Source organism: Cinclus cinclus, chromosome 1 (assembly GCF_963662255.1).
Source record: "Cinclus cinclus chromosome 1, bCinCin1.1, whole genome shotgun sequence".
Lineage (NCBI taxonomy): Eukaryota > Metazoa > Chordata > Aves > Passeriformes > Cinclidae > Cinclus > Cinclus cinclus.
Window position 1 is genome coordinate 78,139,100 of NC_085046.1, and position 24,599 is coordinate 78,163,698.

General features: G+C 38.1%; 1 protein-coding gene across 1 annotated transcript in view; it reads left to right on the top strand.

The window, feature by feature from the left end:
- MARCHF11 (membrane associated ring-CH-type finger 11) overlaps positions 1–14,568 on the top strand; it is a 31,278-nt gene extending 16,710 nt beyond the window's left edge. Inside the window, exons 3-4 of the mRNA XM_062499647.1 lie at positions 7,026–7,218; positions 14,246–14,568. Of these exons, the coding sequence (XP_062355631.1) occupies positions 7,026–7,218; positions 14,246–14,568 (516 nt within the window). The remainder of the gene's footprint in view (positions 1–7,025; positions 7,219–14,245) is intronic.
- The last annotated feature ends 10,031 nt before the right edge of the window (positions 14,569–24,599 follow it).

The window sequence follows — 24,599 nt, forward strand, 5'->3', positions numbered from 1 at the left end:
TCCCACCATGTTTCCATGATGGCGCAGTTCTCCTGCTGCCCAATGGCTTCCAGCTCCTCCTGTTTGTTGCCCATGCCACATGCATTGGTGTAGATGCACTTCAGCTGGGCTATTGATCCCAACACTTTAATGGGGGAAGAAGCCCAAATTCTTATATGACCATTCTCAGGTGTTTCTGTGCTACTGTATCAATAACTTGTGCCATTGTTGACACATAGCTCTTCATTCCTGCCTCTACTGAGATGGCAGACCAAAGGACCTTCACAGCACTCTGCCCCTCCAACACCTGTGTGCTACCCCCCAGACTGATCTCTAGTGAGCATAGCCTTATCCCTTTTCCCTTCAAGTTTAGTTTAAAACTCTTTCAGTGACCCCTGACAAGTCCTGTGCAAAGATCCTTTTCCTGCTGTGCAACAAGTGCACCCTGTCACCAGCAGGCTCAACATCATGTAAATTGACCTATGATTAAAAAACCCAAAATTCTACAGGGAGGGAGTTGCAGAGATTTGCCTACTATGCTCGGCAGGAACTTGTCACCATTGTCCCCTGTCATTTAGGTCACTGCAGTCTGTTGGACAAAGGATAGGGAATCCTTCATACATGCATTCTGTCTGCCCTTTTGGGCCTGTCCCAGGGAAGGTAGAACTCTTTCTTTAGCCCAGTGTTCCTCAGCCTGCTTGCCTGCTGCTGGCCCCTACTAGCACAAGAGGAGGGCACACTATGCAGTCTGGCACCAGGGTGTCAGCATATTCTCACTGGAGCTCTGCCTGGGCAGCTGCCTCAGCTGGTCACACAGTCTTGCCTAAATCCTTTCATTTTTTGGCCATCAGCTAAGACACTGATTATTCCTCAGAGAAAGAATAATGTAAGACTAATGCAGTTGACATCACAGCTCTGCTTGTGGTCTCAGATCCTGATTCTAACATAATTTTAAAAATCATAAGATAAAAGGTTGAACTGTTCTGCTTAGTAAGTAGTAAGATTTTGAGAGGTGAATGTAATAGAATGTGAAGATTTTGTACATTGACTAGCATGTCCAGGCTTTGGGACAGCCAGAAATCCAAGATGTACCCAGGGTAGGGTAGATGTTCAATCAGTTGTGTACATGCAGTAAGTCAACACTTCCAGGAACTGTCAACTAAATTGCTTGAGTGGTGCACAGATGGACAGGATCTGCATAGTAAATGTTATGTTTTCAGAATGTCCCAAGCAAAATACTGGTGCAGCCTTCCAAGCTGACGGAGAAATTACATACAGCCCAAACTATCAGTATTGATGAGTTCTCTGCCAGATGAAAAGATAATGGGCATTATGACTCCAGGCACTCTATGTGTTAATAATGTATCAAAATAGGCAGCCATTAATGGTGTGCTGCAATTTTTGTGACACTGATTCTTTTAAGAAAAAGTCATAAAAATAGAAGCCTATATCTAAAAATTACATTTCTAATGTTTGTGTGTGTGCTCAAAACGACACATTTTCTGTCCAGCCTGGTCAGTAAGTTAACTATCATTGTATACTGAATCATGTAGTCAGCGTGTGCTTACTGCAAAACATTTTAGAAATCCTAATTGTCTAATCACATAGACTACCAACAAGATAAAGCAAGGAACAGCTGTTTCAAAAGTGACTTGTTGGACTTAAATCAGTGTGTTCTTTTGCTTCTCTATGAGTTTTATACATATGTATGCAGATTACAAATCCTGTAATGAATAATGAATGACAGTAGGAAAGAATTCTTTTATTGTGAGAGTTGGTTCTAGCACTTAGAGCAATCTAACAAAAGGTTTGTGAGGTTGCATATTTGGTATGTCGTCAGGTTAATCATGTTATGTTACAGTAAGTCACAGCCAGGCATTATTGTTACTGTTATGTAAAATATCCATTCCAGAATGAGTGAAGGGATTCAGAGGTTTCCGTGAGCAATGTCCATAATAAACTGTGTATCTGAGAGAACAAAGTGGGGAAAAGCTCTTTGTCTTTAGGAATTTTGTTGGATTATAATTTGGTACAGTTGAAGCTGATATGTATTTGGGTGGCCATTAGGAAATTTTATATGTTCTTTATTTAGGATGCAGGAAAACCTATAGTTTCTTTGCAGACGTTTTTAATGCAAAGAATTCTAAGTACAAGCACAAGTACTTTTTAGATCACTTTTCTGCCATATATTCTATAATGGGCTTTTACAAGGCATTATTAAAACAAAGCCAAGTTAATATTGATTTATCTCAAAGATGACAGACCTTTGAATATTTCATCCATCTTTATGTTAGTAAGGACATGCACATAACTGTATTAACTTTATTGTTTAACAATTAGTCTGTCAAAGCAAAAATATGTTTTCTTCAACTTCTGAAAGTCTCAACCTCAAAAATAAGGAATTATTTCCTTATGTTTGTATTTTTGTTTGACAGAAACGTTAGAAGAAAAGAGGAACAGTGTTTCTAGGGTCAGAATTTGAACTCTAGAGTACCATTAATGTAGTATACTCCCAAATGATTTGTCAAGGGAAGACCAGTGGTAAATAAAATTTTAAAAGAACCAAACATAATGAAGTGTCAGTAGAAGTCTAGAAAGGTTTCAAGGGCAGACAGTATTACATTAAAATCAGAAGCATTAATTATATTTTGTTTAAAACACCATTTTCCAAGGAAGTTTTTGCCATCATTGTGAATTAAAATAAAATGCATTTTTTTTCATGGGCAACTGAGATGGCATGGTACATCATAACAATACACATATGATGGGAAGTAATATGAAATGGGATTTTATTTCATAGAAATTTAAATGAGTTTTTTCAAATTATTATATCTAAAACCTACAGTATTATTATAGTTACCTAGATACAAAATATTTCACATTTTCTTTCCATTTCTAGTTATTGAGCAAAAATTACAATCTTTCTCATAATATTTATTTTTTAGGGTCATGTACTTTACAGAAGCTGAACTAAAATCCTGTCTAGATCTTTTATAACTTGGCAAAATATTTAACTAACATAACTGTTACTGATTGTGGAATGTATAGTCAGCAAATAGCAAAAAACAAATTAGAAGGTCATAATATTATTTATAATAATGAGCAATTAAAACTTTTGAGGGAGGTTACATGAAGAAAATGAGAAAAACACTAGTGGAAATAATGGATTTAAATCATGACAGACTAATAATGTGATCATTCAGTTTACAATGTTAAATTCAGTCTGTTATACTCTGAATGCAATTTCTCAACGTTAACTATCATTGAATTATTTTTACTATATTATTTTTGTGATGTTGTATGCCATTAAGTAAGCTATTAATTTGAAATAAAAAGGTCAAGTGATTATAATATAACAGTGAATACAATAATGAAAATTACTGTGAGAAATCAAAGGAAGTTTAACTGACTTTTGATGCTATAAAAAGAATATTCCTCTTAGAAAGAGCTTTCTTTTCCTGGTTTTCTTTCAGTTGGATTCTCATACACGTTAGCCATGCTGTGAGTGAGACTTCAGGCATGAACAAATGTTGTGACCACAACTCCAGTTCCTCTTCACAAGCCTTGTTATGAAATGCAAAGCAACCAAACAATACAGTCCTGTGCAGTCCATCTCATTGTCTAATGACTATTGCTGGTCATGTTTTAAGAAAGGACTGAACATTCCAAGCATATCCACGTGTGAATTACATCATAACTACAGAATACCACCTTCATTATGTGGAAAATATACTTGTCCCAGTAACCTCTGTTCACTTTTTTACAATTTGTACTCAAAATCAGTCTAATTTATGGGAAAAAAATCAAGACACTAATTTCCTAAGACGCAATCTCAGACTGTTGCAAAACAAAACTTATTGGAGAGGGGCAAGGAGGAGGAAATTTCATTTGGGATGAGTTAACCATCAGGAACATCCACAGTCGTCTTGCCATTAGAACTAAGGATGAATATAGACAGAAGATGAGGTCCCCAGGCTCATCACATGTTAGAGCTGAACACCAATCCATCCCACCCCATCACTCCAAGGATGCTGGATTCCTATGGCAGCCTGCCAACCACAAGGAGGCATGTTAGTGGTTCTACAAAAATTTTCAAGGCCACTAAAATATCTTCCATCTTACACATACAGTCCTTCCTCACCCATCTGCTATGGAATGTCATCAGTTAGCTTAACTTACAGATGACAGTAATAGGGAGGAAAATTTCCTAAACTTTTTGAATATCTTGATTATTGCTGACCTTCATACTGAAGGAGGCAGAGGACTAAAATTTCTTTCGTAGAACAAAGACAGTGAATATCACAAAGGTTAAAGTAGTTGGGTAATAGAAGAAAATATCCAACCCCATTTTGGGATTCTTGTTTTTTTTTTTTTTTTGGGGGGGGGGGAGGTTTGGAAGTGTTCTTTGATTTTTAAAGGCAGAAGAATTATGAACAACAACCTGTGGAATGTTTATGCTTTTTCTCAGTAATTGTTGTTATTTGATAGCATGTTAATGTGCTGAATCTTTGGAATTACTGACTTTATTGAGGTTGAGAGATTCAATTTCTTGCATTCCTGACAGATCAGGTGAAGAGCAAAATACATTCTTTAGAAAAGGCTAGGAAGAGGTGAGGATATATTTCTTAGAACTTTACAAGGTCAAGCTTTTCTAGAAATAACGAATTGGGAAAACACAACAAAAAGCCTCATGAAATGGGTGGTAGGAGTGGTTGACATTGAGGAAGAGACACTGTTTTTTCAGGCAACACCACAATAGGGGATAAGCTTTGTATTAGACTGCATGCTACATTACTTATCCCAGATGTTTGGATTGCTTTTCCTTTTGTTCATTATTCTCTTTGCAGACTAACTATGAGCAATCTAAATTTAAAAAAATCAAAATAAACTGAAGTGAGTTTAGGAACTTCTGCATTGCTGAAATTGCACTGTGACAGATCTGCTGTTTATTTCATTTATATAAGTATTTTCAATTTATTGCCAGCTACTGTGAATTTGGCAGTGTAATGTTTTGTGACAGTTGAAGCTTTACTTCATGTAAATGGACTTTGATTTCAGGCATTCCAAAGAAATTAAATACAGATCTGTCTCACACTGATAAAGAAAGAAGATAGACATACATAACCAACAGCATTTTTGACAGTTGTCTGCCAAGTCACACTATGTAGCTTCAGCTGAGAAATGAAGAATAGTTTTGTTTAACATTACTCTATGGAGTCTGAAGAGTGTTCAATGACTTTCAGTCCTAAACTTCCAATCCTGAATATTGAGTCATGAAAAGCTCACACCATTCTGTCACACATCACTTGTTAATGACCTTCTTTGACCTTTATAAAATAAAGACTTAACAAAGGAAATTAGTATCCATAGTTGTTTTACTATAAAAAGGTAGTATTCAGTATTAATAGCCCCATTCCAAACCCTCAAGTTCTGTGTAAAAGCTAGAAAGCATTTAATGAGTTCACTATAAAAGGTCAGTATTTCAAGATAGACAATTTACAAATTGTTATACATCTATCTTTTAGTACTCTTATATTCAGAAGGTTGCAAGAAGAGAAGGAATGCAGCACCAATTGTGCATAGTAGGCTACAGTAGAAAAGTTAATGGAAAAAGTTGAAAGAAAGGGACAGAGTGCCCACTGCTCACCTAAGATCTTCATGGTGGTACTTGGCGGGAAGGAAGAGTGTAAGTGGGACAAAAGAGGATCAGAATGAGTATAAAATGTTTTTGAAGGAAAACTTTTTTCAGCCTGAGTACTGTCAAGAAATGGAGCAGGTTGCACAGAGAGGCTGGACAGCCTCCATACTTGGAAGTTTTCAAGGTGTTACAGAATAAACCCCTGAGCAGCCTGGTCTAATCTCATCTCTGATCATGTTTCGAGCAGGAAGTGGAACTAGAGGGCTCCTACAGCCCCTTGCAACCTGAATTATTATTTTAAACTATGATTATATGCTACTGAGAACCCAACAGCTGTAAAAAACATAAGGCTTTAGTAAAGTAATAGGAAAAAGGAAAAATTATTGCCAGATGGGAAAAGAAGCAAGAAAACCCTTATTTCGACAGCTTTTTCCACTTGTTCCCTATTGCAACTATAGAAGAAGGCAGGTGTATCCAAAATTAGCAACAGGAAAGATGGCTGTCTACAAACTCTTCACACCAGTCCTGGAAGAAGTGATGGGACTGGAGTGGGGAGTCTACCAAAATAATTTAGATAATTATGTCCAAGAAAACTATATATGTTAAGGGTTATCTAGAACAATTAGTTACTTATGCTGTGTTTTGTTTTTGTGACTCTTATAACAGAATTGTATTTCTCTTATCTTGACAGAACTCAGTATACACTCTCTTATATTTAAATCTCATCACACCATAAACCAGTCACCTCACATATGGAAGATACAGCCTTCCCTGGACAGATGGACATAACTGGGGTGCACTGAAAACAAATGTTTGTGCTATCTATATTCAGGGCTCCTCCTGAGTTTTCATGTTGCTTCCACACTAGGTTGCAGGAGTCTTTTCGTGCTGTTAACACTGGTTTATGTAGAGAAAGGCAACTCCCTTGGTATGTCTGTAACTTCTTTGATGAGAAGCCTGAAAGTGGAAAATGGCTTTACACTTCAGGAGGGAGGCATGGAAAGGAAACCTGTCACACTAACAAAATATATATTTCAAGAAGACTTCTTCCTTTTTTATTCTGTTCATTGTCCTCCAAAGATGAAAGACTGAGTTTCATTCCTAAGACTTATTTTTTTTTTTTGCCGACATATTCAAAACAGAAGTAAAACTGTTGACTCTTCAGAAGTTCACAACTAGATTGTATTGATAATGACACTGGAGGAAAAGTGGAAGCAACTATTAGCTTTGCTTTAAAAGTGAAATAGGAGAAAGATATATAAATGTCAGTATTAAGGATATTAGTAAATATCTATGAAGATATGTGTAAATATTAAAATAATTTCTGATTTCAGGAAAAAAGGTGGAGTTGAATGTGCAACCATGGACAATAACATTTTTATCTTATACAACTTTGTTTCTCTTTTAGTGGCAAAGCATTACTATAACACTGGTTGAGAAAGTGCAGATGGTTGCTGTAATCCTAGGATCTCTGTTCTTAGTAGCAAGTGTGACTTGGCTTCTATGGTCAGCCTTCAGCCCTTATGCAGTATGGCAAAGAAAGGACATCCTTTTTCAAATCTGCTATGGAATGTATGGTTTTATGGATCTAGTGTGCATAGGTAAGCTCAAAATCTTTAAATAGCACAGACTGTGGTGTAAGACTGTGACTATTTCTATTTTTCTAATTGGTCACTCTAACTGATCACTCCAGTTCTTTGCAGATTTATTCTCAGCTGATACCTTTGGCAAGTGCTGCTTTTTACAGTGTTGCAAATATTGCAGAGAGAAAAAAATCAAAGAAGCTTTACTCTCAGATTCATCAGGGTATTCCCAAAATCTTAGTGGTGAGAACAGGATCAGTTTAAATTTCTTGATAAAATGACTAGCAAAGTTCAGGGAGTTAAACAGATGAAAATATGAAAGACATTATTAAAATAATTAGTAAAATTACACTGTTGTCTTATGTTGCCAGTTTGAATTAGACTGTACCATCATGAAGCACAAAAGAAGCCCTTGAAGATGCCATCCAACTGCACACTCAAAATCAGGTTGCACAGATTTACATAGGTCACTGTGCTAGAAATGGAGAACAGGGAAGGCAGGCATGAGTTCTTTCCACATCATAAACAATTATGAACACTCACACAGTGCTGACTATAGTAACTTGCTTTACTATTAAAAAGTCCCAAGTAATTTAGCTGAAATCTTGTAAAAGAAAATACATTTTACTGCAACACTGTATTGACCACTCTTGAAATTTCTGAAAATACACTGGACTCAGGAATATTTAAATAGAAATCCATTTAGTGTTTTGTAAAGCAACCTGATTAGATTGTTAGAATATTTATGATTATTTGGAGAGAAAATTTACATTAAATATTACATAATTATATAATTTAGATCATTAAATTTACATAATTAGTAATAATGATTTACATTAAAACATATTCACAGAATTTTAATTGCAAGAAAATCCAGAAGTCAAATGCCATCTGATGTTTGCATTGACATTTCTGAGAGATAAATGTAAATCTGAATCTTATATATGGGAATTAGGACAGTGCTGAATTCTGCTCTGTAAGGAACAAAGAAACAGAGTGATTCCTAATATCAAGGGTTTTGCTTCAACTGTAAAGACACATCATCTTTTATTGAAACCATCCCATTACTCTAAAAAGTATTTCTATTTTAGCTACATCAGCAGTTCTGTTCATTTTGTAATTTTTGTTAGAGAAGCCTGCTCTGGAATATTTTGTAACACAGGCTTTTCTCTGTGAATCCAAATCTCAGACCAAAAAGTGAGCAGAATCTCATACTTTAGAGAAGTGCTCATCTTTTAAATGAATAAAAGGACTCAACTACACGTCCTCTTAGATGCTGACTTCTGAATATCACCTCTTCCAGCTTAACACTCAATATTGAGGGCTTTGCTTTTGTTTAAAAATACACTAAAGGAAGATAAAATGTGCTTCAGGCATTCCAAGCATTTCATTTACATGGAATTCTAGTTTGTTTGGGGTTTTTTCCCCAGTGAAAAAAAAGATACTTTTGTATGCATCAGCTAGTGGAAATAATCAGTTACTTCAAATTATTTTCATTTTTCCCATTTGTTTTTCTGTTAAAACACCTAAACCAGATTAAACTCAAAGTCAGCCAAGAACGTCTGTGGGTGATCAGAAATATTACTCTATTTATCCATAGAAGGAAATATGTGGAAGGTGACCTTCCTTAGGTTGGTACATGCAGCTCTTTTTCTGCCTTTCAAGCCAGCTAGGCTCAAGCCACCACTGCAGTGGAAGCTGCTGAACAAACATGTACCTCACATGGAGCTTCTGGCTCAACTGCATCCTGCAGGAGCAAAGCAAACACACAGATAAACTAACTTGCCTGCCATTTAATAAATGCATATTTTATAGAACTATCAAAAATAATACATGAAAATGTAAAAGTGACTACAATTAAATATATTTGGACAATGATTTGTAGTTATAAAATTCACTGCAGATAGGATTTTACTAGACTGTATCTGGAAATCCAGAAAGCTGTATAAAGAAGGTTAGGAATTGAGGAATTTTGATAATCCAGATTAATTCAGACCCACTTATTCTACAAATAATTTCAAGTTATTTGTGTTCTGTCAGCTCATAAGATCAGGACTTCTTGTAACTCTTAGAAGTATTTATTAATATAGTCAACCTTATTCAATTTCATCTTTTTCTTTCATGATAAAGTGTGGGGGTTTAGATTGATAATTGTAATTTAAACCTTACAATAAAATTCTCTAATAGATATATGTAGTTATTACTTTTAAATTATTTTAAAAAACTCAAACACTTTCCATTATGCTGATGACTTCCCAAGTCATTAACTTATTGCTTACAACCAGCTACAGTTCTCACTCAGGATTTCCTCTCCTTTCCTTTGTGTTTAGTCATCCGTGTCATTCTCTTAGTTTCAAACAAGATTAACAGTGATTGAATACCTCTACTCCCACTATTTATTTTTATTTATCTCTCTTTATTTCAATTAAAAATTTATGCAGACATACAGGTTCTCCTGTGCACCACATATTTCAAGATAATGCCTGAGATACTCGTGGTATGACCAAGATTTATTCCACCTGCCTTCAGTTATGCCTCCATACATCTTTGCAGAAACAATGCAGATACTTTTGGTTGTTTGTGAAGTGCAGATATCTTCACACAAAAAGTGTGAAGCTCTTTTTGAAATGTTTTGCTATAATTTTTAAAAGCAGTTTGCCTAAAGGTACTTACATATTTTTATGGCATCTTTGAAAATATGCACATAACAATTCATTTACGCCATGACTGACTTATATATCATATGTAGCACACCAGTCATTCTCTTATTAAGTAAATTACACTTAACTTGTATTTTACTTCTTTGTTTTTACATTTCAACAAAAGAAAAATCCCAAAGATTATAGAACACCAGAATAATATGTTCTGTTTATTCTAGTGCATATGTTTTATTGGTATCCACTGTTCTCTTTCTTCTAGTCTGAATTTTACCAGGATTCTTCCTGACATATAGGATTGTTTTTAGTTATCAGTGTGGGTTTTAACCCTACAAGTCATTACCTTGTATTTTTCTGCATCAAAGCTGAACGTAAAGCTGTTCTCTTTGAAATTTGCTATTGGTAGAAGTTTTCCTAAAGCAAACTTTAAACATCCTGGTTAAGCAGAACTACAGCCTGTGAAACCCAGAGCTATTCCAGTGATAGGGCTAGGATCAGACCATCCACGTAGGGATTACCAAAGGGAATAAATAATAGGAATTCATGAAAGGAATGAATAATATAAAACCCTTATCTACCCACTGAAGGACAGTATATCAAGCCTTTGCCATTCCACTTTCTAAACCTAGAAATTATTTTGGAGAACAGAAAAGTCATAGAGTTTTATGTATTTTTCACTGGAAAATAGTTATAACTATTGGCCATAAATGGTTCTAACATGAACAAAACCTCTCACAAATAATAACAGCCGACTTGCCATCCCAGAACAACAGTGCCGGTTCCTTTTCCAGCAGTGAAAAGCAGTTGTTAGTTGCAGTAGACACATGACTGGTTCTAGTAGTACTGTGGCAAGGGAGTAAGAGATGGGAGGCAGTTCGAGGTGTTAATTGCCTTCTGAAAGCCTCTTTCTTCCCTGCTAAAGAGCTTGAGGCCTTGCAACGTTCCTGTAACTCCTTGGCAGTATAAAGGAACAGGCTGAAGTTACTTAGAGTGAGCACATCTAGCTGCACTTTATATGTCTTTATTCAGAAAGTCTTTTTTTGTCCCACACTAGATCTAATTCTAAATAGTTTATAAAGAATTATATTACTATTTCTAGCATGGATATGTTTCACTTTAATGCTGTGAACAGTTGATTGCCTTTTTTTGTTTTATATCTGTAAGCCCTAGAATAGTTTTAAGACATGATATTTGTGGAGAGGGAAAGTCTGTTTCTGAAAACAATGTTCTACTCCTGGATAAAATCTTGTGATGTTTCTGGGAGGACCATTCCTAAATGATTATATATAAGATTAGTGTGATAAATAAGATAAAGTTGTAACCTAATACCATCAGATATGAATTATATAAGACAATTATATAAGACTGCTTGTAAAGATTTTCAGTAGTAAAAAATTTCAAGTATCTTGTGAATAAGGGTAAGAAAACCTTTGAATAGAATGAAAGAATAGAATAGTACTTGGCAAAAAGATAAGAAAAGAAAATTAAGATTCTTCATAATCCTATTGGCTGGATCCCATTGCAATCGCTCTATCTAAGGGATAAAACCTAAAGGTAAAGTCTTCTTAGGACCATACCACATTTAGACAGGTCCATCATCCAAAAACTCTGATCCTTGTAGATATTAATTGGACAGAACATCTGAACAGCTAACAGTAGTGAATTGTAATACTTATTGGGATTATCTGAGTCAAAAAAATATTTTTCCCCTACAAGTGTTCAGCTGTGTCCTCTATGCTGTTGAAATCATGGTGTTTGGAACAAATCAGCATTCTTCAGGGATTTGTTCTTGATTTCTCTATCATAGCTACATTCATTGCTATGGAACCCCTAAGAGAAAGGCAATTATTTGCCATTTTCTTACAGCTCCACTTCAGTGACTAAATACTTATATTTTTGAGCATCAGAACTCCTCTGGACCTGGAAAATCTCTAGCATTTAAGACTTACCTAGAGTTCCTCTGGTTTGTGGTCTTGGAACTGTTAGTACCAGGAACTTTCCCCTCCCTCCCCCAGTTCTTTTGCCTCTTCTATGTAGGTATTTTTCAATCTATAGCTCTATCAAGAAGGGAGCTAACACTTTTTATGAGAGGAATTATGAAAGTACTCCTTTTCTCCTTCAGTACTGCCAAATCTGGCAACTTTACGCCAAGGCTTGAAATATTTGATCCTTTATTTTGTAGCTCTTTTAAAGTATATGTGACTGACAGCTTCCACTATAAAGAAAATTTCTCATCCTTGCCGATGTTTAAAAACTTTGAAAACATCATTTCAATAAATCTTGAAAGCCCCAAGACAGTAAAACAGAGGTCCCTGAAAGAAGTCATCCTACAACTTTTTCTGTTGTAATTTTTGAAAAATATTTTGACTGTTTGAATGTACTTCATGTACCTCAATGATCCTTTCTCAAATACTTCCTTCTCTATTCTGAAATAGGTTGTTCAGGTCCTAGTGGAGTCCAGACATCTATCTTTACTTTGAAGTAAATAGATTCTTTTAACTTTGCTTCGTCACAGACTTGAGAGAAGTTGGACCAAATAATGCTGTGTTCCAGGAACAGGTTGGGGAAGATTACTCTCTTCTCCTTTATCAACTTTATAGGAAATCCAAAAGAACATGAAAGGGTGAATCTTTGTCACAGTAGTACAACCATGAATAATTTGGTTTGTAGATTCTGTACGGGATCAAATACATTTATTCTCTTTTATACAATCAACCCAGTCTTGAACATACATTTAGGTATTGACTAAATTATTATTATTATGCTAAATTTTAAAGACCTGTTACTTTATCTATATCTGAGAAGATAAAGATAGAAATCTTGCAATCAAGAAAAAATCCACTAAAATGCTTTCTGTTATGAAATGTTTCCTATTTAATTAAGTTTGTTTTGTGCTACTTTTGCTGTATTGGATGCTTCAATGAATTCTAGGCAACCTGAAAGAGATGCTGCATTCACTGTCATGTCCTTCTGAAAGAAATACTTGTGTTTTTCCATCCTTCAGTGTAATGATCTTTAAAAACGTGTTAGAGTAGGCATTGCTATCTGCAAATCATTGCACTTGAATGTGAAGTTTGCTGTTCATGTTATATTTTTAAATATTTTTACCACCCTTTCTGCTTGTGTCATCTTTCTGTGGGCATCTCCTTTCTGGTATCAGTTATCATGCTAAAGGACCCCAGACACTTAAATTTTCTTGTTTAGAAACAAATGAATACTATCTCTTGGGCTAAAGGACACCATAGATCATATTATCATTATATTATAGGTGTGGCCATGTATAGGAAAATTTTAAGCAAGGAGCACACTGGACAAAAGATTTATAAATGTTTTTGGCTAAGCAGATTGCTCTCTTCCCAAAGCAGGGAGCCAGAGAAAACAGGTGGTGTTGCTCAGAATCGTGTAAGTGTCCTTAGCCAGGCTGAGGAAAGAACTAGTAAGAAGGCAGAAGCCCCATGTGTCTCCCCAGTAGATCCATATTTGAAGTACTCACATATAAAGAGTGTGATTATTAACATATACATACATACAAAAAGTTAGAAGCTTCATTTCTTTAAATAAGTTGCTTGAACACATACAATAGGCATAAATATTAGCTACATGAAAATTCATAACCAGATTGGTCTCTAGACAACTCCAGAAATGCTGTGTTTTCCTTGAAGGACTTTTTAGAAGATTTCTGGGTCTCAAGAAGAAGATAATTTGCAACTTTCTCCTACTGAATACTGAAGAGCAAGAATAAAGTCTATCATCCTTACCATGCTCATCATAGTTAATAATAGCATTTAATTTCATCATGTTCTAAAGAAGCAAGACAGGAAAGTCATTATACTTACAGCTGTTTCATAAATCTTCTGTGCTCCTAAGTTGAACTGGGAATGTGAAAGCAGTTAAATTTGTCTGTGTCTGTACTGAATTCTACAAAACACTCTTAAAAGAAATTTAGGACTATCCTGTTTATTACAGGTCTAGCCTACTTAAAGGTCTACTTAAACCAGTACAAATCGTAGTAAATAAACAGTACTTACCATGAACAAGGGCAGCACTAGCATAAATAGTCAATATCCAAATCTGCCAGTTTTGCATTGGTTTACTTATATCTGAATAATTTATTTAGCTAGGCATGGTCAGATTATTCCAGTATTGGTTATGTTGAGCTTTCATTCAGAGCAGCTTTTTTTCCTCTGCATGTTCCTGCCTCCCCAAAAAAATGAATCACCAGTTAAATTGCATATGTACAGTTTGTTTGAATTATTAATGGTATGAGTAATTTAATTGCATCTGAAAATTGCCAGAGTCATTCATATGTGTTACATCTCTGTTTGCTCTCAAGATGGTATCCATTCACACTTTGAATAAACGCTTCTTTCCCCCCCTCTTACTTTTAGGATTGATAGTCCATGAAGGTGCATCTGTTTATCGAGTGTTTAAGCGCTGGAGGGCTGTGAACCTACACTGGGATGTGTTAAATTATGATAAAGCCACGGACATAGAAGAGAGCAATCGAGGAGAATCCTCAGCAGGGAGGACATTGTGGCTGCCACTGACTGCATTTAGGAACAGAAGTTTAGTCCATCCAACACAGTTAACCTCACCAAGATTTCAGTGTGGCTATGTGTTGTTACACCTGTTCAACCGCATGAGACCTCAGGAGGATTCATCAGAGGATAACTGCTCTGGGGAAGTAGTGATGAGAGTGACCTCAGTGTAGAGATTGTGCTCCTGTGCTGCAGAGATAAGGATAATGTGCCCTGGTGTTACAGGACTTCGGAATGTAGTTATGATGAATGGTGAAACCATAAACACTTGAAAAAATATATACACTTTTTTTTTTAAATTTAATGTTTTTTATATGATCAGATAAAACACAAATACATTTTTCTGGGGAAAAAAAGTCTCTTGCTTTTTATATAGTCTGATTTATTGAATCTTTTCTCAATTTGTACCTGAGGTGTATGTAACATAGCTTAACTCTTAGGTCTTTGAATGATGAGGAAACTCATTTTTAAGTAAAAAGATAAATTTAAATGTATTTTCTTAAACTCTGGCTTTAATCCACTACTGTTACTTTTTTCCACTTTCATGAGGATTAAACTGGACAACATTCTTCCAAAAAGAATAAGAATGTTGACACAAGTCAAATATTCTTCCTTTTCTGTCTTTATTTTCCTGTTGTTTGTATCTCAGTTCAGGTGCATGAAAGCAACTGAGGGATATATTTTCCTTTACAGTTAAGCAGGAGGTCCAGTCGGTGTTCTACAAAACCTAAAGCAAGATGGGAAATTTTTCCTTTTAGGTCTCCCAGATGCCCATGCAAGATATCAGATGCAAGTATGACACAGGCAGGGGAAGAGTCTTGCACTGCCTCTTGAGTCTCTTAAGATCTGCAGAGTGCTGGTGCTGTGCCTGTGCACGAAAGTGATGCTACCTTCTGAGTAGCGCTGCTGGAATTAGCAATGTGTGAATTTTTAGTAGCATTCTAATTACCAGTCATTGACATCCCTTTAAAAAAAAAATCAAACCCAAAAAAAGGTACATTGCAACTTCTGGAATAATAATAAATCCTTATAGAAACTGAAGTATAAAGAATACAGAACCTTAATTTGCCAGGGAACAAATCATCACATTAAAAATGAGTCCATATCATGATATATCAATGCTGTGATGTTTGCTTCTCTTGTTTCTGTTCCATGGCAAAAATTCTAATAGAACTTAATCAAATGGTATTGGAAATGGAAATAACTTTTAACTGACTAATAAGCCTGTTGAAGACTGAGGTAGAAAAGTAAGGCTGAAATTAGTCTGAGAGCACCAGCTTACTCAAAACAGTTTTGTAGAATCACAGAATATGCTGATTTGGAAAGAACCCATCAGGAACATCAAGTCCAGCTCCTGGCCCTGCACAGGAGACCCCTAGAGTCACATCTAGTCCTGAAAGCATTGTCCACACACTTCTTGAACTCTGGCTGGTTCTGTGACCACTTCCCTGGGGAACCTGTTCCAGTGCTCAGTTCACCTCTGGTGAAAAACCTTTTCCCGATACTCAGTCTAAACCTCTCCTGACTCAGCTTCAGGGCTTTTCCTCGAATCCTGTTGCTGGTCATGAGAGTGAAACAGTACCAGTGTGCCGTGGTTTCACCCCAGCCAGCAGCCAAACCCTCGGCAGCCACTTGCTCAGTCCCCCACCAGTGGGACTTGGGAGAGAATCAGAAGGGTAAAAGCCAGAAAACTCATGGGTTGAGATAAAGACAGTTTATGAGGGAAAACAAAAGCCACACACACAAACAAATTAAAACAGGGAATTCATTCACCACTTCCCGTGGGCAGGCATATGTCCAGCCATCTCCAGGAGAGCTGGGCCTTGTCATACCTAGAGGTTACTTGGAAAGACAAAAGTCATCACTCCAAACTTCCCTCCCTTTTGTCCTCCTTCCCCCCACTTTATATACTGCACATGATGTCACGCTGCCTGGGATATCTCTTTGGGCCGTTTGGGTCACCTGTCCTGTTGTGTCTCTTCCCAAACTCCCAACAACCCTCACCTTCCTCACCAGCAGGGCAGTACGGAAAGCAGAAGAGGCCTTGGCTCTGTGTGGGCCCTGTTCAGCCATAACAAAAACATCTCTATGTGCTCTGCACAAATCCAAAACACACTGTACCAGTCACTGTGAAGACATTTAATTCTACTCCAGCCAAACCCAGCACATTCAATCCCTTATTCCATAGCATTTACATCATGCCAGATGCCCTGCTATTAAATACAATTGCAGTAACCACCACTTTAACCAGCACATTGCCCCTCTGCTTCCCCTCATGAGGATTTTGAAGACAACAGTTCCCCTCAGTCTCCTCTTCTCCAGGCTGAACAGACCAAATGAGCTCAGTTGCTCCTCATACAACTTCCCCTCCAGACCCTTCACCATCCTTGTTTGGGCCTCTTGGATGCTCTTTAACAGCTTAATGTCTTTCTTATATTGTGGCACCCAAAACTGTCTCCAGGCCGTCCCAGCTCAGAGCAGAGCAGGACAATCCCCTCCCTTGCCCGGCTGTGATGCTGTCCCGGATGTCGCCCAGGACAGGCTTGGCCCTCCTGGCTGCCAGGGCACTGCTGGATCATGGTCAACTTGCCATGGACCAGCACCCCCAGGGCCCTTTTCATAGTGCTGCTCTCCAGCATGTCATTCCCCAGCCTGTACACATATCCAGGATTGCCCCATCTGAAGTACATAATACAGTGCTTGATCATGTTGAACTTCATATAGTTCATGATTAAACATCTCTCTACTTAGTCGAGGTCTCTCTGCAGGGTCTCCCTGCCCCCAAGGGCATCAACATCTCCCCCCAATTTACTGTCATCAGCAAACATATTTAGTGCTCCTTTGAGTCTTGTGTCCAAGTCATGAATGAAGATGTTGAAGGGAACTGAGTCAAGGATGGAGTGTTGGGTTGACCTTGTGTGGCTGTCAGATCCCCACCCAGCTTCTCTATCACCTTTCTCAACAGAAGAGAGAAAAATAACATGAAAAATCTTGTGGGTTAAGACAAAGACAAGGGCATCACTAACCAGCTTCTGGGTCAAGCAAAAGAAGAGACAGCACAGGGAAAATTATTTTAATTTATTCCCAACTAAAATCAAGTTGGGTGTTGAGAAACAAAGATAAAACATAAACCACCTTCCATCCACCTACCTCTCCTCTTCCCAGGCTTAGTTTCAACCCTTCACTCACAACTCTTCTACCTTCTCACCACTGTGCAGTGCAGGGAGATGAGGAATGGGGATCTGCAGTCAGTCTATAACAGTTCCTGTCTGCTGCTCCTTTCTGCTCCTCACACTTCTCTGCTCCAGCCTTGGGCTTCTCCATTGGCTGCAGTTCCTTAGAGACGTGTCTCCCAGGGGCTACAGCGTGGATATCTGCTGCACCATGGTGTCTCCAAGGTTTACAGGGAAGTACCTGCTCCATCAGGACCTCTCCAGGGTCACAGGACAATCTCTGCTTGGGACAGACTGTGTTTGGCTTGGGGCAGCCCCCGCCTCTCCTCACTGAGGTAACCTCTGCGGCTCACACCCCCACCTACCCCCTGGGCACCTGCATCCAGTACACAGATAAACATTATTCTGTTTCAAAATAAGTTTATCCAACAGCTGAAAAGTTTTATTTTGTGCAGGAGATGTAGTGCTGAGGCTGGAAAATTCCCTCTCACAAATCAACAGGATGGTGCAGAAATCAGTGCATGCCTTCCTTTTATAAGAGGCTTACGTACCAAGACCATACACAGGAGGCCTCTGTAACTACACTTGGAAGGGAGATAGAAATAATTTAAGCATTGGCGCTTAAAAGCTCCTTCTATATTCATAAATATTTATCCAATGAACTCTACACAGGGCCCAGCATTCTGTGTCACAATCTCACAAGCTCAATGTTAAATTTACTAAATCTACAGATGCCTTGCTACTCCCTAACCAATTCATATGAAAAGCAGTATATAAGCCACGAACAATGAAATGCTATCTCAAAATCCCAATTTATCTCCTGCATGGCAAATTACCAGCATACAACAGGCAATCCTGTTGCGAAACTATGAGAATTCATTTCTAGGTTATATTTGAACCATTTACCAAAGGAGGAATTTGGGGAGAAATTAAAGATGAAACTATGATTTAGGAAACCTGCTCTATCACTGGGAAATACTTGTTCTTAATTACTACTTAAATGAAAGCTGCTTTCCCAGAAGGACCCCAGCTCCATTTGACCAAACTGAGATCACAGTACCTCAAAAAGCACTTGCAATACCAGCATAATAAAGTATGCTGTGATTTATATACTTATTTCTCACACCTTTTAGGTGCATGTGATCTCTGGGATTTAAAGAATGTTTAAGTGGTCTTTTACACGATCCTAAAAACTAAATTAAGAACTACATTAAAATATTTTATTGTAGAGAAATCTTTTTGATTCTCATCCCCATGAGTAAGGTGCTGGGGGAAAACAATACTCACCGAAAAAAAAAAAAAAAGTAATTTAAGAGAGGACAAGCTTTCTGTGCACAAATATTTGAAAGACACCTAGGTCTAGAACACTTAACTTCTGTGTGAAAAAAATGATAACTAAGATAAGTGAACTTAGACAACTAAGATAAATGAAAATTGCTTGTAAGAGTTATGTTTATGGCAAATATCACAAAAGCCTTTTTAATGGTAGGATAACTCAACATTAATTTCCATGGCACAGTAATTTTGCATATGACTGCATTTATGTATTTCCATATGCAAAAAACAAGATCAAGAAATTATAAACAGCAACAGGATTAATATAGGCAGGATGCAGTTGCTAAAAAAATAATGGAATTGTGTTGTCCTGCAAAATATTTTCAGTAGTAAGAGTGCCTAGTGCAGGATACAAACATTTTTTCATTGACCTTGTATTTGGATTTGTGCAGTATTTGCAATGCTGTAATCACTTACATGCCAGAAGATGAATTAAAATGAGAACAGGTGCATAGAGAGGATATTAGGATGAGAAAGGAGCAGGGACTCTATTCCAGTCACTACAGGGAGGGGAGGAGGGGTTTGTGCAGAATTAGAAGAGCCTGGCTTGTTCTGCTTAACAAAAGTCAAGAGCAAATGTTATTGTTCTCAGTTAATATACTGCAGAATAAAAATTATTTTAGGCAAAGGACAAGCCTAAGATGGCAGAAGAACTCAAGGACACAAATAGATGAGAAATAAATTTAGCTAGAAGTTCAAGCTAGATTTAAAATATTCATGGAATGAATCACAGACAACAATTCAAGCTGCAAGGACCCATGGGAGGACATCTAATCCAAGCTGCAGAGTCAGCTCTGAGGTCAGACCAGGTTGCTCAGGGCTTTGAGCCATCAGGTTTTAAAAATCTTCAAGGATGGAAATTGCACAGCCGCTATGGGCAATCAGCTCCAGCTCTTGACTGTTCCCAGAGTAGCAATTCCTTCTATCCCACCTTTCCTCCTGTTACAGCTCACCCCCACTGTCTCTCATTCTCCCATACAGCCCCACTGGGAAGTGAGTGGCTCTGTGTCCTTGATAACCCCTCACTGCTGTTGGGCCATCCCTGAAGCCATCCCTTCTCAAGGCTGAATAAGACCTGATTCCTCAGTCTCCCCACACAGGGCAAGGGCTCTGCTGAATTTTTTCAGTTTCTTCATGCCTTTTCTGCACTGCACTGCTCAGGGCTCTGCAAAGCATTAGAAGAGGAAAGAACTTGGTGGTGAAGACAAAGGTAAAGAAGGCATTAGGTACATTGGTCTTCTCTGCGTCTGCTGCCACAAAATCACTCTCCCCACTGAGCAGTGAGCACACAGCTCTTTGTTCAGCTTTCTACTGCTCACACAGAGGATGAAGATCTTTGTCTTGCCCTCCCACTTCCAGCTGAGCTTGGCTTTCCCAGCCACATCCTTGAAAGCCTGGCTAATGTTTCTAAAGCCCTCCTCTGTAGCCTGGCCCTGTTTCTGACTCTTTTTTGTGGCCATTTTCCAGAGGAGCTCTCTCACGAGTTCTTGGCTTAGCCGAGCGGGGCTGCTGATATACCTGCTTGTTTTCCCAGGTATCAGGATGAACCATTTGCATGTAGTCCATAGAGCCATGGCAGTTCCCCTCAACTCTTTCACCCTTCAGATCTGCTCTTGTGTGATCTCAGCAGCCTATGTCCTGGATAAGATGCTCGCCTGGTGCCCCACATTCAGGCTCTGCCATTCTCCTCCCTCCCCCACCTCAGGATCTTCATCTCCTCTCTTTCACACTCACAATGGCTAAGGCTGCCGTGGGTCCCCACCTCCCCTGCTGGTGTCGCCTCGAAAAGGACAGCAGATCTATCAGTGTGATCCCATGGGATGGTCCAACCAGGCCCTGTATCAAGAAGTTGTCCCTGACACCATCCAGAAACACAGTCCTGCATGTGTCCTGACATGCTGCCCCTCCAGCAGTGACAGGGAGGTTCACGGAGCACCTGGCTCTGCCCTCCCTGGGCTCCCTCAAAGGTGTTAAGTGAGTTCCCTCCCTCAGCCTGACCCCATGGACAGTAATGTGCCCCACCATGCTGCTGCCCTTCCTTCTCTTCACTTGGTTCTGACTCACATGCTCCCACCAGACCCTCAGCTGTCCCACAGAACTCCACACATTCCACCTGCTCCTTGAAGCCTTGGGCATCCCTCCTTCTTATCCTCCCTGCCTGACTTTCCTTCTTGTCTTTCCTGAGTGTGCCACACTGAATAAGTGGAAGAACCACCAAGAAAAACAGCGACAAAAAAATCCAGCCTGAATTTATGAAAGTAATTGACACTAGTGGTATCAGAAGTCTGGGAGTAGTACCCTTCTGTCCTGGTTCTGACCAGGACAGGGCTAATTTTTGCATATTGGGAGAGGAGTGGCCAGGATGTGGAGGCTATTTTGTACCACCCCAGCTTCCTCTCTCTTCTGGGAAGGAGTGATTCCTCCTGGTCAAGCAAGCATGGTGGAAGGAGATGTCAGATATTGTCTGCTGTTGGTAGGGGGTTGCGTGTGAATCATTTATGTTCTTGCACCCTCTGCCTTTAGTATTGTAGCTGTTACTGTTCATTTCTTATCCCATTGTTGTTTCCAGTAAATTGTTGTGATCTCAACCCATGATCTTTACCTACTGTGCCTCCAATTCTCTTCTCCAAAGCAGTGCATGGTTTGGAGTGTCCCAGTGAGGGCAGTGAACTGGGGAGAACCATTCCTAATCCACGACACCTTCCCCTTCTATGCTAATTTCTATGGACACAAAGTGCATACATCTCCTCTTCTGAAGAATTTTCTGCCTCCTCCAAACAATCAAACTTTTTTTATAACTAATGTAATTAAATAAGAGACATTTAATGGACACCAGAAAAATCACCATTTACTTAAACCCTAGGACCAGATATAATATAGGGTGAGGTCTTGCCTGCAGTTCCAGACCAAGGAAAAGTACTGGAAGTCAGATTGCATGTCAAACCTGCATTTCAGTCACCATCCTGTTTGGTTCATAAAATCACAGGGAGAGAGAATCAAGATGTTGCACAAAATAAAGGTTTGTACTACTACCTCTGGGAAGTCACATTTTTTTCCATTTTCCTTGCATTAATCACCACTGATAGGAAATCAGCTTAACTATAGGCAGCATAAGGGCAACTTTTGAGTTACTCTTTTGGGACACAGTTGAAATAGCAAGAATTGTGCAGGGAACAGCCCTAACATTCATATAACCTTGAAAGCAAGGAAGAACCAGATTCTGCTCACTCAAGAATAGAAATGTAGGCTCTTAAACTGACGATCACTATCCCAAAACTGTAGTGGTGAAACACAACAAGACTCTCAAGGAAAAACTATTTCCAGTCATTACTGTATACCTAAGGTTTAAAAATGTTTAAAGTAAAATAACCCAAACAACCCAGCCCATAACAAATAGATTACTGTTAGAGGCATATAGTTTAGAGAGTTAAACTGAGCATCACTCCCTAGACTGGAAAAACTCAGTAATTCTTTTGAATATCTATAAGAAAATTGATAGAAACAAAGAAAAATATGCTTCATAAAGAGTTTTTTGACCACAGAAAGCTAATATGATGGGAGGTCCGGAAAACAGCTCCTCAGACCACAAAATGGGTTCTTGTATCTTTCCTTTGGAATTATATTGAAAATTCAACTTATTGTTAAAAGAAATCATGTAATGGTTAAAGCTAAACTTTCCACATATTCTCCTCTAGCAGCTAGGCATCATCAGTATTAACCTGCTCTGGTGTATAAATCAAATTCAGTAATTCAAACAACACTGCAAAGATATAGGCAGGCCATTTACTGAGCTCTTCCACTCTGATGATACTCCAGACAAAGTCACAGTGGATTTTTAAAGCCACAGGAATTTTTTACTCTATTCATAAGGTATCATGGAACCCATCATGAGTGCAAAGCAAACTGTTGATGGATCCTCAGGAATTAATTTGCAACTTGGACTCCACTGCAAAAGAAACTTTGAGAAAAGGGTATATTTGATTTTATTGTTGATTTTTCATACTAGTTGCTTCAAAATATTTGGGTGTTTTTTAACTACAGAATGTCTTAGTTTATTGCATTTCTATTCAGTAAATTACATATGAATGGAATGATTACCAGTACTGAAATCTAGCTCCAGTCTGTGTACAGCAGAGTATAGGACAATACAAGTGGATGCTACCATACTGCAAAGCACAGTTCTCCCTCTGAAACCTATACTGGTGTTTTAAAAAGAACTGAAGATTTTTCGTGGATTGAATTTAAAAATAATTTATTATCTGTCAGATCTTCAAGACCGTAAATTATGTACCAAGGAATAGGAAGAGTTGCTAATGATTGAAAAACATGAACGGTTAGCAGGTCTTGCTAAAAGGAATGAAGATGATCTTCAAAACATTTCATCTTTCTCGTTTGCCTTAAGTAAAAAAAAAAAAAAAATTAATAAACCTCACAACACTTAGAAAACCCTAGGGAGTTATCAGTTCCTAGAAATACCTCTTATATAAGATAAAGTAGTGTTCAGGACTGAACTGACTACCTTAAAGAGGACACAAAAAATATATTTTAAAACCAGTAATTGGATTTTATGTATTAAAACTAGAAAACAGGTTTTGGTTCCTTATACATTCAGAAAATTGTCAGGTGGGTACTAACACTCCCCCTACATTTGAGATATTTATAATGCACTGTAAAGTGCAACCACAGTCTGTATTAAAGGTGATGCATACATTAAAAGCAGTCACATGGCAAAAAATTAAAAAGGAAACACTAGGAAACAGGCCTCTGAGAAGCATAACACCTTTCAAAGATCACCTGCAGATTTCAGGAAAAAAACAATCATTAGCATAATTTCCTCCTGCTGTGGCCAGACAGCTATCCTGCAGGCTTGTAGAAACCCACGAACATCCTCCTGCTTAATGAGTTCTCTCCTGACAGACCAAAGCTATCCTTCCCCCTGGAGGCTCCTCATGTACAAACTCCACCTGAATATGACCCTGACATGTTACTCTTTGCTCCACTAGTTTAGAAGCAGTGGGCTTGAGGTACTGTCCTCTGAACAACAGAATACCTCTCAGCTGGCCAAAAATTCATAAAAGCCTCATAAAATGACATTTTCAACAGGAAGCAGCTAACTGGAGCCAACCACAGAACTTGTTTTAACACCAGACCAAACAAACTGTATTGAACTAGATCCATGCTTGCAAGTCCATCCGAATGCCAGAATTCAGGATCAGTCACGGGCAGAGACCATGGCACCAATGGTCACCAGAAATGGCACCAAGGTCACCAGAGGAAGAAGAGTTAAGGTGAATGAAAGGGACTTGGACAATGATGGCATAGTGACACAAAAGGCTTTCTTCAGTGTCCACTGCTCCTTCCCAGCCCAAAACCTTGCTTTGTCTTACATGAAGCTGGAAAAGGAACAGCCAAACTTCTGAAAGCAAAAATTATGTTGAATCATTTATCCAAAAGCCCTATTTTTCAGGCCTGGTCAGCACTAGTTCTTGAGGAAAGAGTACTTCTCCCCTCTTATGACCTGCCACCAGAAAGCAAGAGTAGCTCAAGTTCTTGTTAATAGATCCCTTGGGGCAGATTAGTATGACATGACACTGAGAGCTCTGTAAATAAATATAAATATAAATATAAATATAAATATAAATATAAATATAAATATAAATATAATGTAAATGTAAATGTAAATGTAAATGTAAATA